This window comes from Lampetra planeri, unplaced genomic scaffold (assembly GCF_965212315.1).
Source record: "Lampetra planeri unplaced genomic scaffold, kcLamPlan1.2.h2 scaffold_1087, whole genome shotgun sequence".
In the NCBI taxonomy this organism is placed as follows: Eukaryota; Metazoa; Chordata; class Hyperoartia; order Petromyzontiformes; family Petromyzontidae; genus Lampetra; species Lampetra planeri.
This window is the reverse complement of record NW_027613797.1, coordinates 16101-32715: the sequence shown is the minus strand read 5'-3', so window position 1 is coordinate 32715 and position 16615 is coordinate 16101. Positions and strand designations below refer to the sequence as shown.

The following is a 16615-nucleotide window of genomic DNA, read 5'->3' as shown; positions in this document are numbered from 1 at the left end:
ACTGCTCTCAGACCGGGTGAGATGGCCGACACATCTCTGTGGAAATTGTGTCAGTATTTTTTTTTTTTGTGAAGTAAAGAAGGAGAATCTAGACAGTGAGTAGGTTACCACTTTTTCAAAGCAGATGTGCAAATGATTCCGGGACAGTCGAGTGCGTTCCATCACTTTTTTTTGTCACCGAAAAGCATGAATGTATGTGACTGATAGTCCAAGAGTGGAGGTTTAATTCCTGTGTAAGTGTATCGAAGCACATTTTGATTTTTTTATTTTTTATTTTTTTTTTTTAAATTTCAGCTCGGTGGGTTGGCAGTTGCAGCAAAGACTTGTGAGCGTACCAGCGTGAGCGCTTGTTCGTATGATTTAACACATCTGAATGCTCTGATCAATTTATTCCATGATGTATACAGATCCAGAACTATACCACTGTTGGAACTCTTATTTATGTTCACCGTGTTTCGTATTAACACTGTGATTACTTGTATTTCATGACATTTACTCCACTTCTTTTTACATGGTCAGTATGTCTGGTAAATAAACAATATTGTCTTATTATAATTTCTCTTTGAAAGGAGTTATTTGGATCTTTTAAATGTCCACTAGAGGGCGCCTCTATTCTTATGAGAGAAACGAATAATTGTGAAACAATCACGTTCCAAAGCACTTTGTCTCATTAAACTGGAAGAAACAAACTGGAAGTTTGTAATATTTGGATCTGGATTGATGCAGAATACATATATTTATATATCACTTTATTTTAAGTTCTCAGTGATAATTAAAACAGCAATCACAAGTGTGACGATCCAAATCCGAATCAAAAATACTTTTCTCATCACTGGAGGGAAAAAGTTCTCTGTAAGGAAGGTGTGAGGGGCACCGAGGATCCAGAGACAACAAACTAGAACTAATGCAGCTGGATGAGACAGGTAAAGTCATCTCAACACTCAGCTTGCACTGAATAAACCTCATGTAAAAGGTACAAATGAAACTGTTTAAGTTCCCATGTCAAATTATCACACGTTCATACTAAAATGAAGGAAGGTGTGATGAGGAGAGAACAGTCCAAGGTGGAAACATCTGACGTTCGGAATAAAGACAGTTGGTGCTGGTTTAACGGAAACGGAATGGAAACCATCATGCTCATGTTTCCACCGTCACATCAGCAGTTCAGTCTCTCTCAGCTGTTCCTTTGCAGCTCCTCTTTTCCTGCGTAACCAGGAATGTGTTTGTCTCAGAGTCTCAAGATCCTTCGTCCACTCTCAGTTGCTGCAGCTGTTCCCTCACGTCATCCAGCTGCTCCGTCTCTCGGACAGGTCTTCTGACTCGTGGACCTTTCTCCTCTGTCTTTGCCTCCTCTCGTCCACTTTCCAGGTTCTCGGAGCTCTCGAAACAGCCCGAGTCCCTGGGCTCACTGGCGGCCTCCTCCTCTGGCTCCCCTTCGTCTTCAGCTACAAAACCATCGTTTGGTTTTTAGTTCAGCATCAGCATAGACAATCGAGCTCCCATGCAATCTACAATGTGACCACTAGATGTCACTCCTCACTCTGTTGCACTGCCACCCCCTTCAGGTTCATATGACCACAGCATGACGTTTCCATGACGTGAGCTTATTGCGTGACCTTTTTTTTTCATGCTATTTTTTTGCGTCATGAGAGTCGTAACATGACACCTGCTCCACATGGACAAATGATTCAGTCGGCAGACAAAGATTTCTGGGGAATACATGATTTCATGGAAGTATAACGAAGCCTGAAATTAGGGAAATTTACACCAGATCAACCTGATCTGGTCTCTGTGGTTCAAAGTGATGATAATTAGTGGAGTCTGCCATTAAAGTTTGATGGGAATCTTTGGGAAGAGAGAAGCGTCTCCTGTCTAGACACAGTTCAGCACCATGGTGACCATCAACATGACACGATTCCCTGTGAGAGCAGTGGGGTTGTGAAGGTGGGTTTGTGTGTAAAGGAATCGTCGTTGCTAACGTCACTCATGGCATTACTGCGTCTGTGTACGACGGTTAAAACATTCATGGACCTACAGTCTCTGAAAAGGTTGGTGGCATTCAGGATCTTGGAGCGCTGATCAGGGTCGGTGATGTTCAGCTCGTTGAGGTGTGACTCCCTCAGACCAGTGAAGTCCTCCAGGCTCTGGAAGCCGTGCATGGACAGCAGCGAGCTCAGCTCCTGCCGAGTCACAGACAATGAAGAGACACGATGACAAAGACAGCGCCACGCCCTGCTGCTGCCGCTGCTGCTGAGTCAGCAGAGCTGCCTCCTACCGTCAGGCCCATGCTGTCCAGCACCTCCTCCAGGGTTTTTGGTTTGGTTCTGCCTCTGTTGGTTTTGCTGCTGGTGCGTCTCCGAGCCGGGGGGCTCTCGTCAGGCAGGAGGTTGACGTAGATAAACTTGAAGGAGCCCACCTTGTTGTGGAGCTTCCCCATCCAGGTGCCCACAGGAGGCTTCTCGATGATGAAGATGACGTCACCTTTCTGCAGGGGAGATGACACATGGGGACGCTTTTCAGCATTGCAATGATTTCAACACAAATGTGGACCGTGGGGGGGGGGAGTTAAAAATTCCACTGTATAGTAAACACATGTTGGATGTTGGAGGGGGGGTTCGCCGACTAATGCTTTGGTTGTGGCTGAATCTGTGGTGGAACGATGTCCCCCCGGGTTCACACGCTCCTCTAAGAACAACGCAAGACCAAATCTGTGGTGGAACGATGTCCCCCGGGTTCACACGCTCCTCTAAGAACAACGCAAGACCAAATCAGGAGGGCTCACTTGGAGTTTGAGCGAGTCCAGGTCATACGGGCTGGGGGTGAAGTCAGTGTGGACCACAGCGCGCCCCACAGAAAGGCCCGTTGTAGGAGAGGCCGTGCTCCTCCAGCCTCATGCTGTCCCTCTGGCAGTAGCCGCTGTCCAGACTCTGCCTGTCGCTGCCTGAGGGGAACAGAGAAGGAGCCAGGTGCCCTGAAGCCCTCACACGCTCGTAGACGGAGGTGCTCATGAGGAGGACCTACTGCCTGACAGCTGGCCGTGGACGGAGCTGGGGCGCGGCGTCCTCCGAGCCCGTGGAGCACACGGGACGTCCGCTGTCCCACGCTGAGATCTGAAGACCATTCAGAGGAGACAGGTGACAGCTCCTCGCTGCTGTCGGCCTGGAGGAGCGACGCACCCACATGCATCACAACAGAACCCGTCTTATTGTCATTGGAACAGGACAGAAAATTAATTATTCGGTGTCCTGAAATATTGGTTTATTTGTTTTGCACAATAAATCATGGCCATGTGGACAAACATCAAACCTGAAATGTCCTGAAGGACAAACACATCAAACTTCACTGAGCCTGAAATGGGAAACTCGTAGCCATGACTGAGTGTGTGTTCATTGACATACTGACCAGCTGACTGGACATTTCATCGTCTGGACAAAGCAGGTTGGCATTCAGTGAAACACAATAACAACAAACCAGAGACCTCTGCTGGTACTAGTGGTAATTACAGGTCACTGGCAAATTGAACCCTTTGAAGGGGATTTATCCAAATACTTGGAAGGGTCAAAATTCCAACCCCAGTTTTTCACATTTACGCTTTATTATTATTGTTTTTTGTTGTTGTTGTTGTTTAAAAAAAAAAAAAAAAATCAAAGTCAATTATATTTCCATATCATTTTCTAGAAAAATCTACTCATAAATGTTCGCACGCATACAGTGTATACTTATCATAAGTCTTAACGTAATTTCTGTTCACATACGGCACTTTATAAACATTAAAAATGACAATAATTACTTAAAACTCTTGAAATATGCCCGTGTTCAGGTTTTACTCATCCCTTGTCAGTATTTACCCCTTCTTCAGCCAGAACCTTCTGCACCATCTTGGATGTTTTAGCGTGTCATTGTGCGTGGAGATCACATTGCGCCATTTCTTGCCCATTTTGCTGCCACTTTTGACTGCTTCCTCTGTTGTTACGCTTTCTGCAACCTGGGTTGAGGAGATAAAAAAAACCCAAACCTGACTTCATGCAAAGCAATGAAGAGCATATCAGAGGATGTGGGGAGAAGAGGTACAACATGGTGGTGGTGTGAACATTTGCACATAAATGAAACCTTAGTTCTTACTAAATGGAAAACGTGCAGGGCTTGTGGTCACGCATGCATGCGCGCACAACACACACACCACACACACACACACACACACACACACACACACACACACACACACACACACACACACACACACACACACACACACACACACACACACACACACACACACACACACACACACACACACACACACACACAGAGCCAGGCCACTCAGAAACTGAACTAATGTTTTCACTAATATTTCCAGCAACAACAAAAACTGCTCTTAGGTGTTGATGTAGACAGAGACATTACATCAAGTGTCACTGTGAATTGTGAGTTCAAAACAAGCTGGTCAGACTGGGGAAATGCCGCTCTGTGCCTGACTGCCTCTCACCAGAGGACGTCCTGTCTGCTGTCACCTGGACTCTGCAACACTTTCCTTCCTTATTCACATGTTTGTTTGGGCCTCGCTGAGTGCTACAGGGAAGTTATTATTATTACTATTAGAACTCTTCTGTGAAATGAATAAACGTGCAGCGTGAGTGTCAGGAAGCCCTGTACTTCTGCAGTGACGGTAAATGATGCATTCTGCGCTCGTCCCTTTGGCTGCATTCAACACTCACTGCAGAGGAAAGAGGAAGAGTTTGGACAAAACCACTTCCACCTGTCAGAACAGTGATGTCGGACATCTGAGTGACAAACTTACAGTCTCCTCCAATGAAAACTCTCTCTCCAGCGGTCCAGGGGACGTGGGTTTGTGTTTCATAAAGTCCTTGAAGCTGCTGGACCTCTGGAGGCTGAGCTGTAAGCACATCATGAGTAATCACACTGAGAGAGGTTCAATCAAGGCACCTGACGCCAGCAAAGAATCAGCAATGAAAACACAGACTAACACAAGACAATCACAAAAATAAAAGTGAAAAGTCTTTTACGGACAAGACTGCTCTCAGAGATGAACACACACCGGCCTGCACCCGGAAGCTTTTACAGATAAAGACGTGAATCTGGGTCATTGCTCTGTCTGCATGTGTCTGATAGATGAACCGGTGAACCGGAGCAGTGTGATGGTCCACTGATGTTCTCTGGCAGTTACGTATCAGAGGTTTGCTGAGAACTAAGCCAGAGAGACCTAAAGGTCTCTCTGGTAAACGTTAGCACAAAGTGAAGCTGATCACAGGAGGAGAGGAGGGCTGGTGTGACATGTAGGAGGTTGGATGTGAGGAGCCGGGTTCTGTATGAGTGTGTGTTGGTTCAGCTTAACCACAGCTTTTTTTCTATCTTGAGCAGACATCCTGTATCTCTCTCTCTCTCTCACACACACACACACACACATACACACACGTTTAAAACAGCCAAAAACCTCAACTTCACAGTCACAGTCTGTATTAAACATGGATTGATTAATAGAAAATACACTCAGCTTACAGTGAACTTGTCTCTCTCGACCTTCTAGTGGAAAATGCTGAATAAAAAACTCAGCTCACCTTCTTCTTCTGCACCTGCTCCTTCTCGGAGGCATTTGAGGGCTTTCGCCTCAACATCTTCTTCAGTCTTTGTGGAGAATCCGTTCTGGATGGAGAAGGTTTGTGTCACTGTCCGGTTGCTGGTAAAGTTGTCAGATCTACAAACAGAGGAGGTCGAGCTGCACTCACTCTGCTGCCACGAATGAGGTGCGGTGGCTGAGAGGAAGTCACATGGCACAAAAAAAAAAAACAAAAAAAACTCCCGAAGAAGTGTCTCTTTTGTTGTTGTTGCCCAGGTTTGCACGCACATGAGTTTTCATCTTTCATTTGTAAGTTGTGAGTGATGTTGGCGGTCTAAACGACGTAGACACAAGCCAGCGGATGCACTGAGGACACACACTTCCCATTCCACGTTTATCAAGTGAAGCTGAAGAAGAAATCTCTTATTTGTGCTTCTTGTGATAAATCCGAGCAAACATTGGGCTCCAATACTGCCCTTTCAAACACAGAATCAACCTCTGCAGAAGAAAATCATGGTTATTAATCATGTGGAAGTAAAACGTCAGCAACTCATGTAGCGTGGACCGTTTCCACACAAACAAGAAGCGTCTGTTACTGAGGTGTGGAAGTGAAAGACGTGTGAGGAGGAGAAACTGTAACGGCTCTGCAGCTGCAGCAGACGTGTCCTGCAGCCGAGGAGATTTATGTGGAGGTTTCCAGGACAAACGGGTCTGAGGGGCAGAGTCCAGACTGTGACCAACAGCTCCAGTGACTCAGGCAGATGTGTTTGCAGGAAAGACTGAAGACGGTAAAGTCAGAAGGAGAAGTCGACTGCGAGGCAGGTTTAGCTTGTTATTTTTGTGTGGCAGCAAACCACATGACAAGACGATGCCCTATTTTAGCTTCCTGTGACTGCTGGCGACATGCTGGTGCTCACACATGTCGCTGGAGGTACTCTGAAACCTCAGATCCCCCGGCACGTTTACTACTACTTACAGTTAGGTGTTGTAATACTGTTGAATACTGCATCGCATGCAGAGAACAACAAAAACAGCGGACGTTTGCTTTGACAGTAACAATGGTCTCACACTTGTCGCTTTGTCCGTCACATGACAGATTCTGGAACATGTGAAATATCTCTATGCAGATGTAGCATCTTCACACGTCATGATGCGCTGACACTGTCAGTTTCTGTTTAAGATGTTAGCGTTAGATGTTAGATTAGAGTTGTTTTAGACGTCCACTAATTTGACTTAAACCACGTGTATCGTACCTGAGTGTTGTTGTATAGTCAGAGGCCTTAAAAGACAGATACTTTAAAAAAAAGAAATGATTTCAGCTGCTCAAACAAAACTACTCATAGTTGCCAGCGTGAAAAATCACACAAAAGATGCTTTTCAGACTTTGAATACCACAATGTCACACATTTAAATCTAATAATACACTGAAAGGCGGTACACGGTACATCTCAAGCTGACTATATAGCTACATCCTCACTGAGGGAACATCAGTCTGGAGACAGGAATCGAATCAGTGAAAGACAGCTGGAGGAGGAGCTGCTCAGACCGATGCTGGATAAGAGGACGACGACCAGACAGAGGAGGGTCAGGGAGGAGGAACAGACGGCGGCAGAGGACCCCGACTCCACCAAGGGTTCGGTGTGTCTGAGCATCCACTCGCGCTCATCGTGGAGCTCCTGTCTGAGCAGCTCAGGACCTACCAGCCTCCTGATGGTCTCGTAGTATTGGTTCAGCCACTGCAGCTGGAGGAGGAGGAGGAGGAGGAGGAAGAGGAGGAGGAGGCCACTGTCAATGAAGGCTCTGGCAGACGTGACATTTCTCATCTAATATCATTGATATCACAATGAAGATTAGATGATAGTGTTGCAGACAGTGTGGAATCAATGTATCGGCAGATGTCGATAACATGTAAAAATATGAATCTGCGATTGTGAAATTAGTGAAAGGATCAAGTTACATGAAATGAATCTGAAAATGATATTTCTGTACAACTCTATTGTCTGCTGCTGATGACAAACGTTTTCATCTAACGTTTTAGATGACTTTTCATCTAATGCTGAGGCTGATTGAAGTCTTTTCACGCTCACGTGTACAATGGTGTACAAGAGGAAACCAACAGTGAAGTAGGAAAACAACACGCCCGTGGGTGTCGCTCGCTCTTACTCTCAAAGGTAAATGTTTGGACAATAAAATAGGAGGAAATGAAACATGTTGCTGTTCACTGTGAGCTGAAAACAGTGTGTTCACCTGTGACGAGGACGTGAACTACACAGCCACATCCAATTTCTTACCTGCACTGAGCTTAACAGAGAGGTGTCGATCAGCTTCCTGTCATATGGGACTAATGAGACAGTGTCAAAGGTCAGGTAGTTATGACCATACTGTAGGAAAAGAAAAACACAGTGAGGCAGCCATTTTTCAAACAAACAAACAAACAAACAAAGAGAAGATGGATGTCACTGCACCAGCTACGAGCAAACGTCACTCTGACCTTCGTATGTGCAGGTACGGTCACAACCACGTCTTCTGTCCTGATCCCAAAGTCATTGTCCTTGTAATAACCAGGTTCTACGAACATCAAGCAAGTGCAAACCAGAAGATGCCAATCTTATCCAAATACAGCAATACAAACACAAATACAAAATACAAATACAGCTCTCACCTATGGACGTGAACATGCCTTCTTGAAAGGAATGTTGTTGCCCTGGAAGCCAACAGGGCCCTGGACACGGACGTACATGTAGAAGTTACATGATGACATACTCAGTACGCACACACACACACACACACACACACACACACACTGTATCATACATACACTCATGAACTCCAAAGTAGTTTCCAACACCGTGTCCGGTGCCATGGCCATAGTTCAGGCCCAGCTCCCACAGCGCCCGGCGTCCCAACATCTCCAGGTTCACACCTGTGGACAGACGGACGACAGACAGAGCTCATAAATATACACAGTCTTATTCTAAACCAAAAGGCTTCCAGAACTGTCTTAGGACGGTCTTAGGAGGAGAATGTTTTCTTTACTTTTATTCATTCACTCTGCTGGACACTGGTTTGCAGATGCATTATTTTGCACACATATGAGCCCAACTCATCAAGGACAAGAAGGAACGAAGATATCTGAGATGGTCTCTGGTCACTTCACTGGGGGAGGATTCAGGTTAGAAGCTGCTAGATAATGTGTTTCACTCTCACCTCGTGTTCCTGCAGGAAATACAGTTCGAGACAATTCAATGTTTCCCATGAGCACCCTGGTGAAGGCCTCCTGTTACATAAAACACCACGTTCATGACAGAAAATTGAATTCTGATGGAAAATTCGGATGAAAATGAGAATTGTTTTGTGACATGAAATGACTGCAGTACAGATGACAGGAAAATAACTGTTCACCTTCTGCATTGCTGTAGGGGTTCCCCAGTGAACGGTCCGCGTGATGTCGGTGGTCCCGTCTCTGGCAGCAGGCAGACACAGGACGAGTCATTGCAAAGGGAACTGAAACTGAACCTGAGAGTGTTTTCACTCACAAATACTGTCCGCCAGAGTCCACCAGGTACATTTCGTCAACGGTCAGCCTCCTGTTTGTCTCCTCTGTCGGACTGCACAGAAACAGACAACAATAGTGGCGCTGCGCCTCCTACTGGCAGCTGACAGGTCTCCACTACGTGTAGTGAGATTGATTTGACCGGAAACCTCTTTACTGCTCTTTTAGACATAATTCATTCATTCAAGGGCTGTTTGTGTTAACAAAAGATTTATTTATATGTATGTCATTGCATGTCATGAAAGCAAACAGGAGGACGCCCAAGCAAACAGGAGGACGCCCATGAACGAGCTGCCAGTGTGGTTAGGAAGAAATCATTTCCGATATGAATATAACTTGTTTGAGTAAACTACCTGTAATGCACCACAGCAGCATTGGGTCCACTTGCAGAGATGGTCTCAAAGCTTGGGCCCTTGCTGTCCACCTGTTTGCTGTAACAAAGATCATTTGAGCGTTCCAGTCTTTTCAGTCTAAGGTCATGACGAGGCCGACACCTCACCTGCGACACTTGTTGACGTACGCTGCAGCAGTCAGCTCAGTTTCCTTCCCCTCGGGAACACTGTTCTCCAGCCACATCAGCAGCTGGATGACAGCGACTGCATCTCTCACCTGCAGGGCAGTGACACACTGAGTCCAGCTCACAGTTTCATTTCTGCAGGCCTTAGAGAACATGGATGGACCGCAGTGACCTCTGATGACTCATGTATGTCCTATTGACAGTGATGATGTTAGTGTTTCATTTATTTTTGTCATCATTTTTGATCTCAAGCATCCTGAACAATAACCCGACTTCACATACGGAGAACACGTGAGTGTTTCAGTTGTCGCTGACGTACGTGAGCTTCCCTCAGGACTCGTTGCTCAGTCTCATCTTTCACCGCTTTGGTCATCAACACAGGAGAGTACGAGCTGGTCATTAATTTGTCCTGCACAGTCATAGACAGACAAGTGAAAATAATTCAGAAAAACTAAAATTCTATGTATCAGAGAAGATGAATGAATGAATGAATGAATGACTGTAGAAGGGATCAAAGTTCAGATCAGACTCATTATCATTGTACGAGTCATCCAGTAAAGTTTTACTGTTCAATAACCAGACGGTCAGTGAACAAAGTTTCCTCTTCTAACAGTGTTATTCCATGTTATATTCATGGATTCTTCTTCTGGATTTGTGAACTCTGGCCTTTAAGCATACATTTAAGCAGTACATGTGGAACATATAAAATAAGAGAGATTGAAGCTTTACAAGCTATATCAATTATTGGACCCCTTTCACACTGAACTAAGTCATGAGCCAGTGTTTCCTTGAAAATGTTGATTCGTGCAGGTTTCCGGGCCGACACTGACCGACGGAATGTGCTCAGTTGAATTTGACAAAGTTGCAAGGGTTTGAATCCCTCGTGGATTTTAAGTGTGTTTCCAGTGTTTGTGGCAGTGTAATGTAAATGCATTTCAGTACCAGGACTGTGGTTCTGGTTTCTGGGAGTCTGTGGGTTCCTATATAACTCTGCAGCAGGACTGAATCTATCAAGTTATTATTACATAATACAGCCAAATATAATAAAGAGTTTTGAATCACACAAACTTCTTGATACTAAATTGACTAAATTTTGTAGTATAACTAAATGTGTATATGTGTATTAAGATTACTGGCTTTAGCTTATTGTGACAGTTCACAAACATGCTCAGGTTGTGAAGCATTAAGAGAATGAAAATATCCTTAGACACAAGTAGAGAAGAAAAAGATGCAGGGCAGATTATCACAGCAGACGTACCTGTGGAGTAATGACCTCATAAAGTGCATAGTTTGTGTACTCTGTGCCGATCCACACTTTAACTCCCGGCTGCCGCACATACTTGTTGAGCTCGTCGAGGACAGAGTCATAGCTTTTTAGCTTGACACAGAGGGATCCGTCACAGGAGGCGTTCAGGTACATTCTCAGTTCATCTGTCACTCTGTCTTGGTGTAAAAAGAGCCTGAAAGATACAAAGATGTGGTTCATAAATGGAGGAACGACTGACAACAGGGCTATAACAGGATGTGGGACGTACAGAAGCTGTGAAGGGACGAACACATGTCTACATATAATCCTGGGAAAATGGATTTACCGGATCTCGTCCATCGTCAGCAGTGTGTAGGAGTAGAAGAAAGGATTGTATGGGATGTCGTTGCCACGCAGATTAAACAGCCCTCAAAAACAAAACACACACACACAGCTCCAGTGTCTGTAGCAGCAGTTTACACATTTACCCCTCCCACACACACATGACTTTCACTACAGTCCTGCCACTGAACAGAGACTCGCTAATTCTGAAATCAGAAGTCAGAACGTCCAGCAGTCGTCCTGTGTCACTAATGAGGCAGGAGCCTTTGTTGGAATCCTTCATTGGTCATCTACAAGCTGCTGATACAGAGCTTGCAGAGATGCTTCACATGCATGTGAAGGTTACTTCACATGCAACGGCTCTGTAGGACCGTTACTTACAGGCTGTTTCATCGAGCGCAGACAGCAGAAGAGCTGTGGGTCCGTACGGATTCTCCCTCATCTGAGCGCGTATGTCCTCCACTTTCGTCTGCCAGGACCTCTCTGTGAACACATTTAACATGGTGAACACCTGAGGCTCAGTCGTCTCACACACTGTGTTTCATCCTGTGTCTGTCCATGGGCAGGATTCATCCAACGCAAACATACACACAACAGCCATTAGCCCAATAATGCTTTCTATTTGTTCTACTTTTTGGACCAGGAAGGCTAATGAGGTCCGTGGATGTCAAGACAACCTCCTCCTCCGTCTCGACTCTTTCCTAGTTAGTATTTGATCTATCAGCCAGCAATAAAAACATCATGTGCTTTTTATTGCTGTTTGTCGAGCACTTTTTTGCTTTCTGTCCAGTTTGCAGGTATTATCAGCACAGTGATAAAGGGCAGCCGGTAGTCCAGCAGACAAACAAAGGAACCTACGTATGACTCTTTCGGGCAGGCGGGTGGGGTTGTGAGGTGGGACTGGAGGTCTTGCTATCCACACTTGGTCAACAAGGTTACCAGGCAGGGACTTAAGGCTGCGATTGCTCGACTCCAGACTGATGCTGTAGTCTTCCTGCGTCTCTAATGGAGGAAATTGCAAACGATTACGCATCCTGAGCTGAATCAATCTCAAGTAAACAGTCTGTGTCTGTGTGGCGTCTGAGGACTCCATTGCGTTACTGACGTTAATGTGGGCTGACAGGACAGACTGAGAATACAGACTCACTGAGGGAGAAGAGGAACGGATCAAAGCCGATCTCGCCACCCGGAGGTACCTCTGAGATGAGCCACTCTGCCACGCGGCTGACGGACACTGGGGAACATCACACATGATCCATGGCAGTCAGGTTATTATTGATTTTAGAGGATGTGACAGAACAAATCCTGTTAGTCTTCCTGTTTCTGGCCTCTTCGATGAGCAGTAAATTGCCTTCAATACACTATAACTGAAAGATTAGACCTATATATCAGTGTCCAGTGCAATGTGAAAAAAGCAAAAGCAATTTATGACATAAATGATTCCATTGACACATGGTGACTCATCAGCTCTCTGTATTTTGTGCCTCTGAAACTATGTACGTTTTGTTGTAGACCATTTGCGGTTTAATACATCGCTGCTGAGCTGGATACTGAGTATTTATAGTGTACGAAGGAATGAGGTGGTGTCAAATGTGGCGGTGTAAGTGGAGTCATTATATTTATTATTAGCATTTAGTAATTCTACTAAAGTCAACTAACACAGATGGCCAGCTAAGATGCTGCTGTAATAAAGCCATTTGTTTGAGACAGAGCTCTGTAAACTGATTGACATCCAGGAATCCATTCACAATAACACTTTGATTACCATCTTTTTTTAGCTCCCAGTTGCAGTCCAACTGTCTCTCAGCTTGAACCCAGTAGCGACTGTCTGTCCACAGCGTGGCCTTCGTCTGAGTGACTATGGCAGTGCCTGGAGAGAGGCAGCACAGCAGCTGCGTTACAGAAAAGCCAGTGGGGAAGGTTAATAGCAAATGCCTGAACCTGAAAACAAAGCAGGATGGAGCAGTTAATGTTCAAGGGTTTATGAAGACCCACAGAGAAGATGGCAATTTTAAAGTTTTTAATCAGAATTGTAATTCTGACACATTTACCATGCAGCTGCCTGGGTCCCAGGAATAAACAACTTGATTTTCAATACAGTGTCACAAAGTATTGATAAGTTAGTGTGGTTTGGTGTAGAAGTGGTGTGTGTGAGGTGTCTTATCTTTCTTTTTCTTTTCTTCCATGAAAATGCAGAGGGCTGAAATATTTCAGATCATTAATTTGTGCTGACATAAAAAACATGATGACTGTTAAACTTTCTGCTGATGATAAGCTGTGTGCGGCACAGCACACAGACGTGAGTCATGAGGAGGAGGAGGATGAGGAGGAGGAGGAGGAGGAAGAGGAGGGGGAGGACGGCAAGACAAGAGACAGATGAATACTGTACCTGCAGAGCCAGTAAAGCCCGTCATGAAGGCCATCCTGGCATCACGTGGTGCGATATACTCACTCTGACAGAGAGACATTGTTTAGCATTGCGCAGTCATACACACACACACACACACACACACACACACACACACAGAAAACCATGATGGTTAATCATGATAGACTGACATACCAGGTGAGCATCAGTGCCCGGGACAATGTAGGCAGAGATATTAAGAGGAAGCATCCGTGCTCGTAACTCCTTCAGCTGGAGAGTGGTGTTTACTGCTGTAATAGGCTGCATGTACACACACACACACACACACACACACACACACACACACACACACACACACACACACAGGGGATGACAGCGTGTGAACTGCCTGCTGAATCATTACCTTCTATATCTCCCCCTGTAATCATTAACTGCTCTGCAGTCATTAACGGTAGCTATAAAAACATCATGACATTTCAACAAATTTCGTAACAACATAGAACTCTCTCCTGAGAAAATGTTATAATTCCTTATTTTGAAATGTCCCCATTCACCAGCGAATTACCAGCAATGACAGCGAGCAGTTCCTGTCAGTTTGCTCAGCAGCACAAGCAGCATTTCCTGAAATGAGAGGAGAGAAGAGACTTTGGAAAGTGTTAACAGATCAGATCAGCAGACTCTCTTTCCTTGGTAACTCATTGTATTAAAACAGTGTAATAGTGTCCAGCCTGTTGTACAAACACATGTGAAGAAGAAAGATGTACAGGATTAAAAATGTATGTAAGAATGTACCCTAATGTACATATTAGACTCACAAGATCATGGAAGATATTAGAAGATTAAGTTCTTTCCCCACTGTTTGGATTATCTGAACAAAGCAGCTGTACAGGAAATGAAAAATGAATCAAACAATGAAGAATGTTTGTTTCAAACAGGCATAACCAAGTATTTGTACTCCATCTATTCAGCCCCCTTTTATTTACGAGCTGGACTGTACCCCAATACTACGACGGCTTCATATTTGACAATGCTTCCCAGCTCCGACCATCACCATGGATTGTACAAACTCTGATCTGTACTGTGGATCCATAAAATACCTCATACAAAGCAGAGACATTTCCACACACTCAGATCAGCTTGGACACAATCAACAGCAACAAAAAAAAACTACCAACATAACCAAAAACACGGAAGAAGTACCTGCCAGTGCTGCAAGACACAGAGCCAACAACCATCTACAGGACGGCATCCTGGCACAAGCAGTCCGTCGTCGGAAGCAGATCCACACGAGCGGCTACAGAGCAGGTGCTCTGCTGTGTTAGCAGCCTATGTGGGTGAGAAACTCTGAAGGGCTGTCTACACGCTGGTGTATGACACACACACGCACTCTCTCTCTCTCTGTCCTCCTCCTCCTCCTCCTCTCCCTGTGGCCCTCTGATTAAAATCCGGTGAAATATCTCTGGGGCCAGGAAGGGCCCTTTAGGACTGATGTGAGACAACAAAGGCTGAAGGTTTCTGTAACTTTCTGTAACCACTTGTAACCGTCTGTATCCTGGTCACATGGCTCTGGAGCAGGAGCCAATCCCAGCTGACATCCAATCAGGACAATCATTCACACCAACTGGTAATTCACTGAGCATGCATGTCTCTGGACTGTGAGAGAAAGCTGGAGCACCTGGAGAAAACACACCCACCCACAGGGAGAACATGCAAACTCCACACAGAGGTGCCCAAGCATATGGTCATGGTGTAATTGTAATTGTTTAATTTTTTCTCTTTTTCATGGTATTTTTTCTGTTTTTCGGGGTCCTTTTCTTGTGCTTTACTGAGTATTTCTTCTGCGTAAGAACAACATCATTCTTTTCTTGGGGGCTCGATAGATGCTAACGTGACCTGCTTGTTTAGTTTAATCCAGAAAACAAAAAAGAATACCAGAAAAAATAACACCAAAAATGAAAAAAAAATCACAACAAAAAAAGAAAAAAATGACCCAAAAAATGGGGAAAAAAATGACCACAAACACAGAAAAAAATAACACGAAAAACTAAAAAATTACTCAATAAAATTGTTTTTTATTTGTGAAGTGAGTGCAATACGCTTCCATAATATAGTGCAAACAAGGTGGCATGTTTGGCTTTCTCCTACCTTATAAACTACCTACTCCTGGTGGCGGGGTGAAGCATGGGCCACGACAGCAACCATCAAGATTTGTGGCAGATCCATGGCAATATTCCATGAACCTTGGAGGAGGTTTGCACTCTCTGAATGCCTCTGTGGTTATTACTTAGACCAAACGAATTCAGTACCTGCACAGCCTCAGAGCAGATTCACCCACGTTACACCTGTGATTTAATGACATTCAATACTCCTTGATGATGCGCTGCAATCCACCAGCTTTGATCACAGTTTCAAATCCCGGAAACCCATTAAACCACAGAACTATAGTGCCAACACTAAATACCTCAGGATACATCCCAGTTTGTCATCCATTCTCTCAGAAAATCACACATCATCTATATTTGAAAATGAGGAGGCTTGTATGCTGGTTATATCCTTTATTTTCTATTCTCACAGTAAGAAAATATTGTTTTTTGGTGGATAAATGAATTGTAAATATATTACTTGACATAATTTTATATTCGATTTATCTGATTTATTTTCTATTTTGTCAAAATATTGGCAGGTTGGTTCAATCACATCAACACAGAACAAAACCAATAAATGGGGAAAATCAAAATACAACATGCACGTGTGTGTGCATACATTTAGCTTTGTGCACAAAGCTCAAAGAGATGCTTGCCCATATGGAGAATTTACAGAGGCAGTGGCAGCTGTTAATGCTGAGGACTGTGAGAAGACATGACAGATGCTGGATGTGTGTGCGTTCTGTGAGGACCTCTACCTCTACTTAGCTGGGGCTGACATCTGCTGAAGGAGGACGGATGTCTTTCGTCCCGTAGTGCTGACAATTTGTCCAGGAAAAGTCCAATGTCCTGTAAAAAGATGATCTGACA

At 44.6% G+C, this 16615-nt stretch overlaps 2 protein-coding genes across 2 annotated transcripts; both read right to left on the bottom strand.

Moving 5' to 3' along the window:
- Positions 1 to 1164: 1164 nt before the first annotated feature.
- On the bottom strand, positions 1165 to 5633 carry LOC144738613 (SAM and SH3 domain-containing protein 3-like). Its single transcript, XM_078621615.1, is given in 11 exon segments — positions 1165 to 1445; positions 2036 to 2180; positions 2276 to 2485; positions 2783 to 2848; positions 2850 to 2941; positions 2985 to 3047; positions 3084 to 3159; positions 3849 to 3892; positions 3895 to 3985; positions 4799 to 4894; positions 5577 to 5633. Coding segments are annotated over 11 exon segments (1221 nt in total).
- Positions 5634 to 7062: 1429 nt separating this feature from the next.
- Positions 7063 to 13907, bottom strand: XPNPEP2 (X-prolyl aminopeptidase 2). Its single transcript, XM_078621613.1, has 19 exons — positions 13797 to 13907; positions 13623 to 13686; positions 12999 to 13103; positions 12381 to 12467; positions 12092 to 12235; positions 11615 to 11716; positions 11238 to 11319; positions 10904 to 11105; positions 9965 to 10054; positions 9628 to 9737; positions 9482 to 9559; positions 9112 to 9183; positions 8978 to 9038; positions 8783 to 8852; positions 8394 to 8498; positions 8238 to 8297; positions 8067 to 8143; positions 7867 to 7956; positions 7063 to 7317 (listed from the first exon to the last, which is right to left on the bottom strand). The coding sequence occupies exons 1-19, from the start codon at positions 13905 to 13907 to the stop codon at positions 7063 to 7065; spliced, it is 1965 nt and encodes a 654-aa protein (XP_078477739.1).
- Positions 13908 to 16615: the final 2708 nt, after the last annotated feature.

What these genes read in the sequence shown, in the direction of transcription:
- XPNPEP2 (XM_078621613.1), bottom strand. Translation starts at nt 13,907, where the DNA reads ATGCAGCCTATTACAGCAGTAAACACCACTCTCCAGCTGAAGGAGTTA. An exon ending in CTGGGAGCTAAAAAAAGATG is followed by an intron (nt 12,468 to 12,998) that starts GTAATCAAAGTG and finishes GATGTTCCCCAG; the next exon opens with TGTCCGTCAGCCGCGTGGCA. An exon ending in CCCCTACAGCAATGCAGAAG is followed by an intron (nt 8,853 to 8,977) that starts GTGAACAGTTAT and finishes TTTATGTAACAG; the next exon opens with GAGGCCTTCACCAGGGTGCT.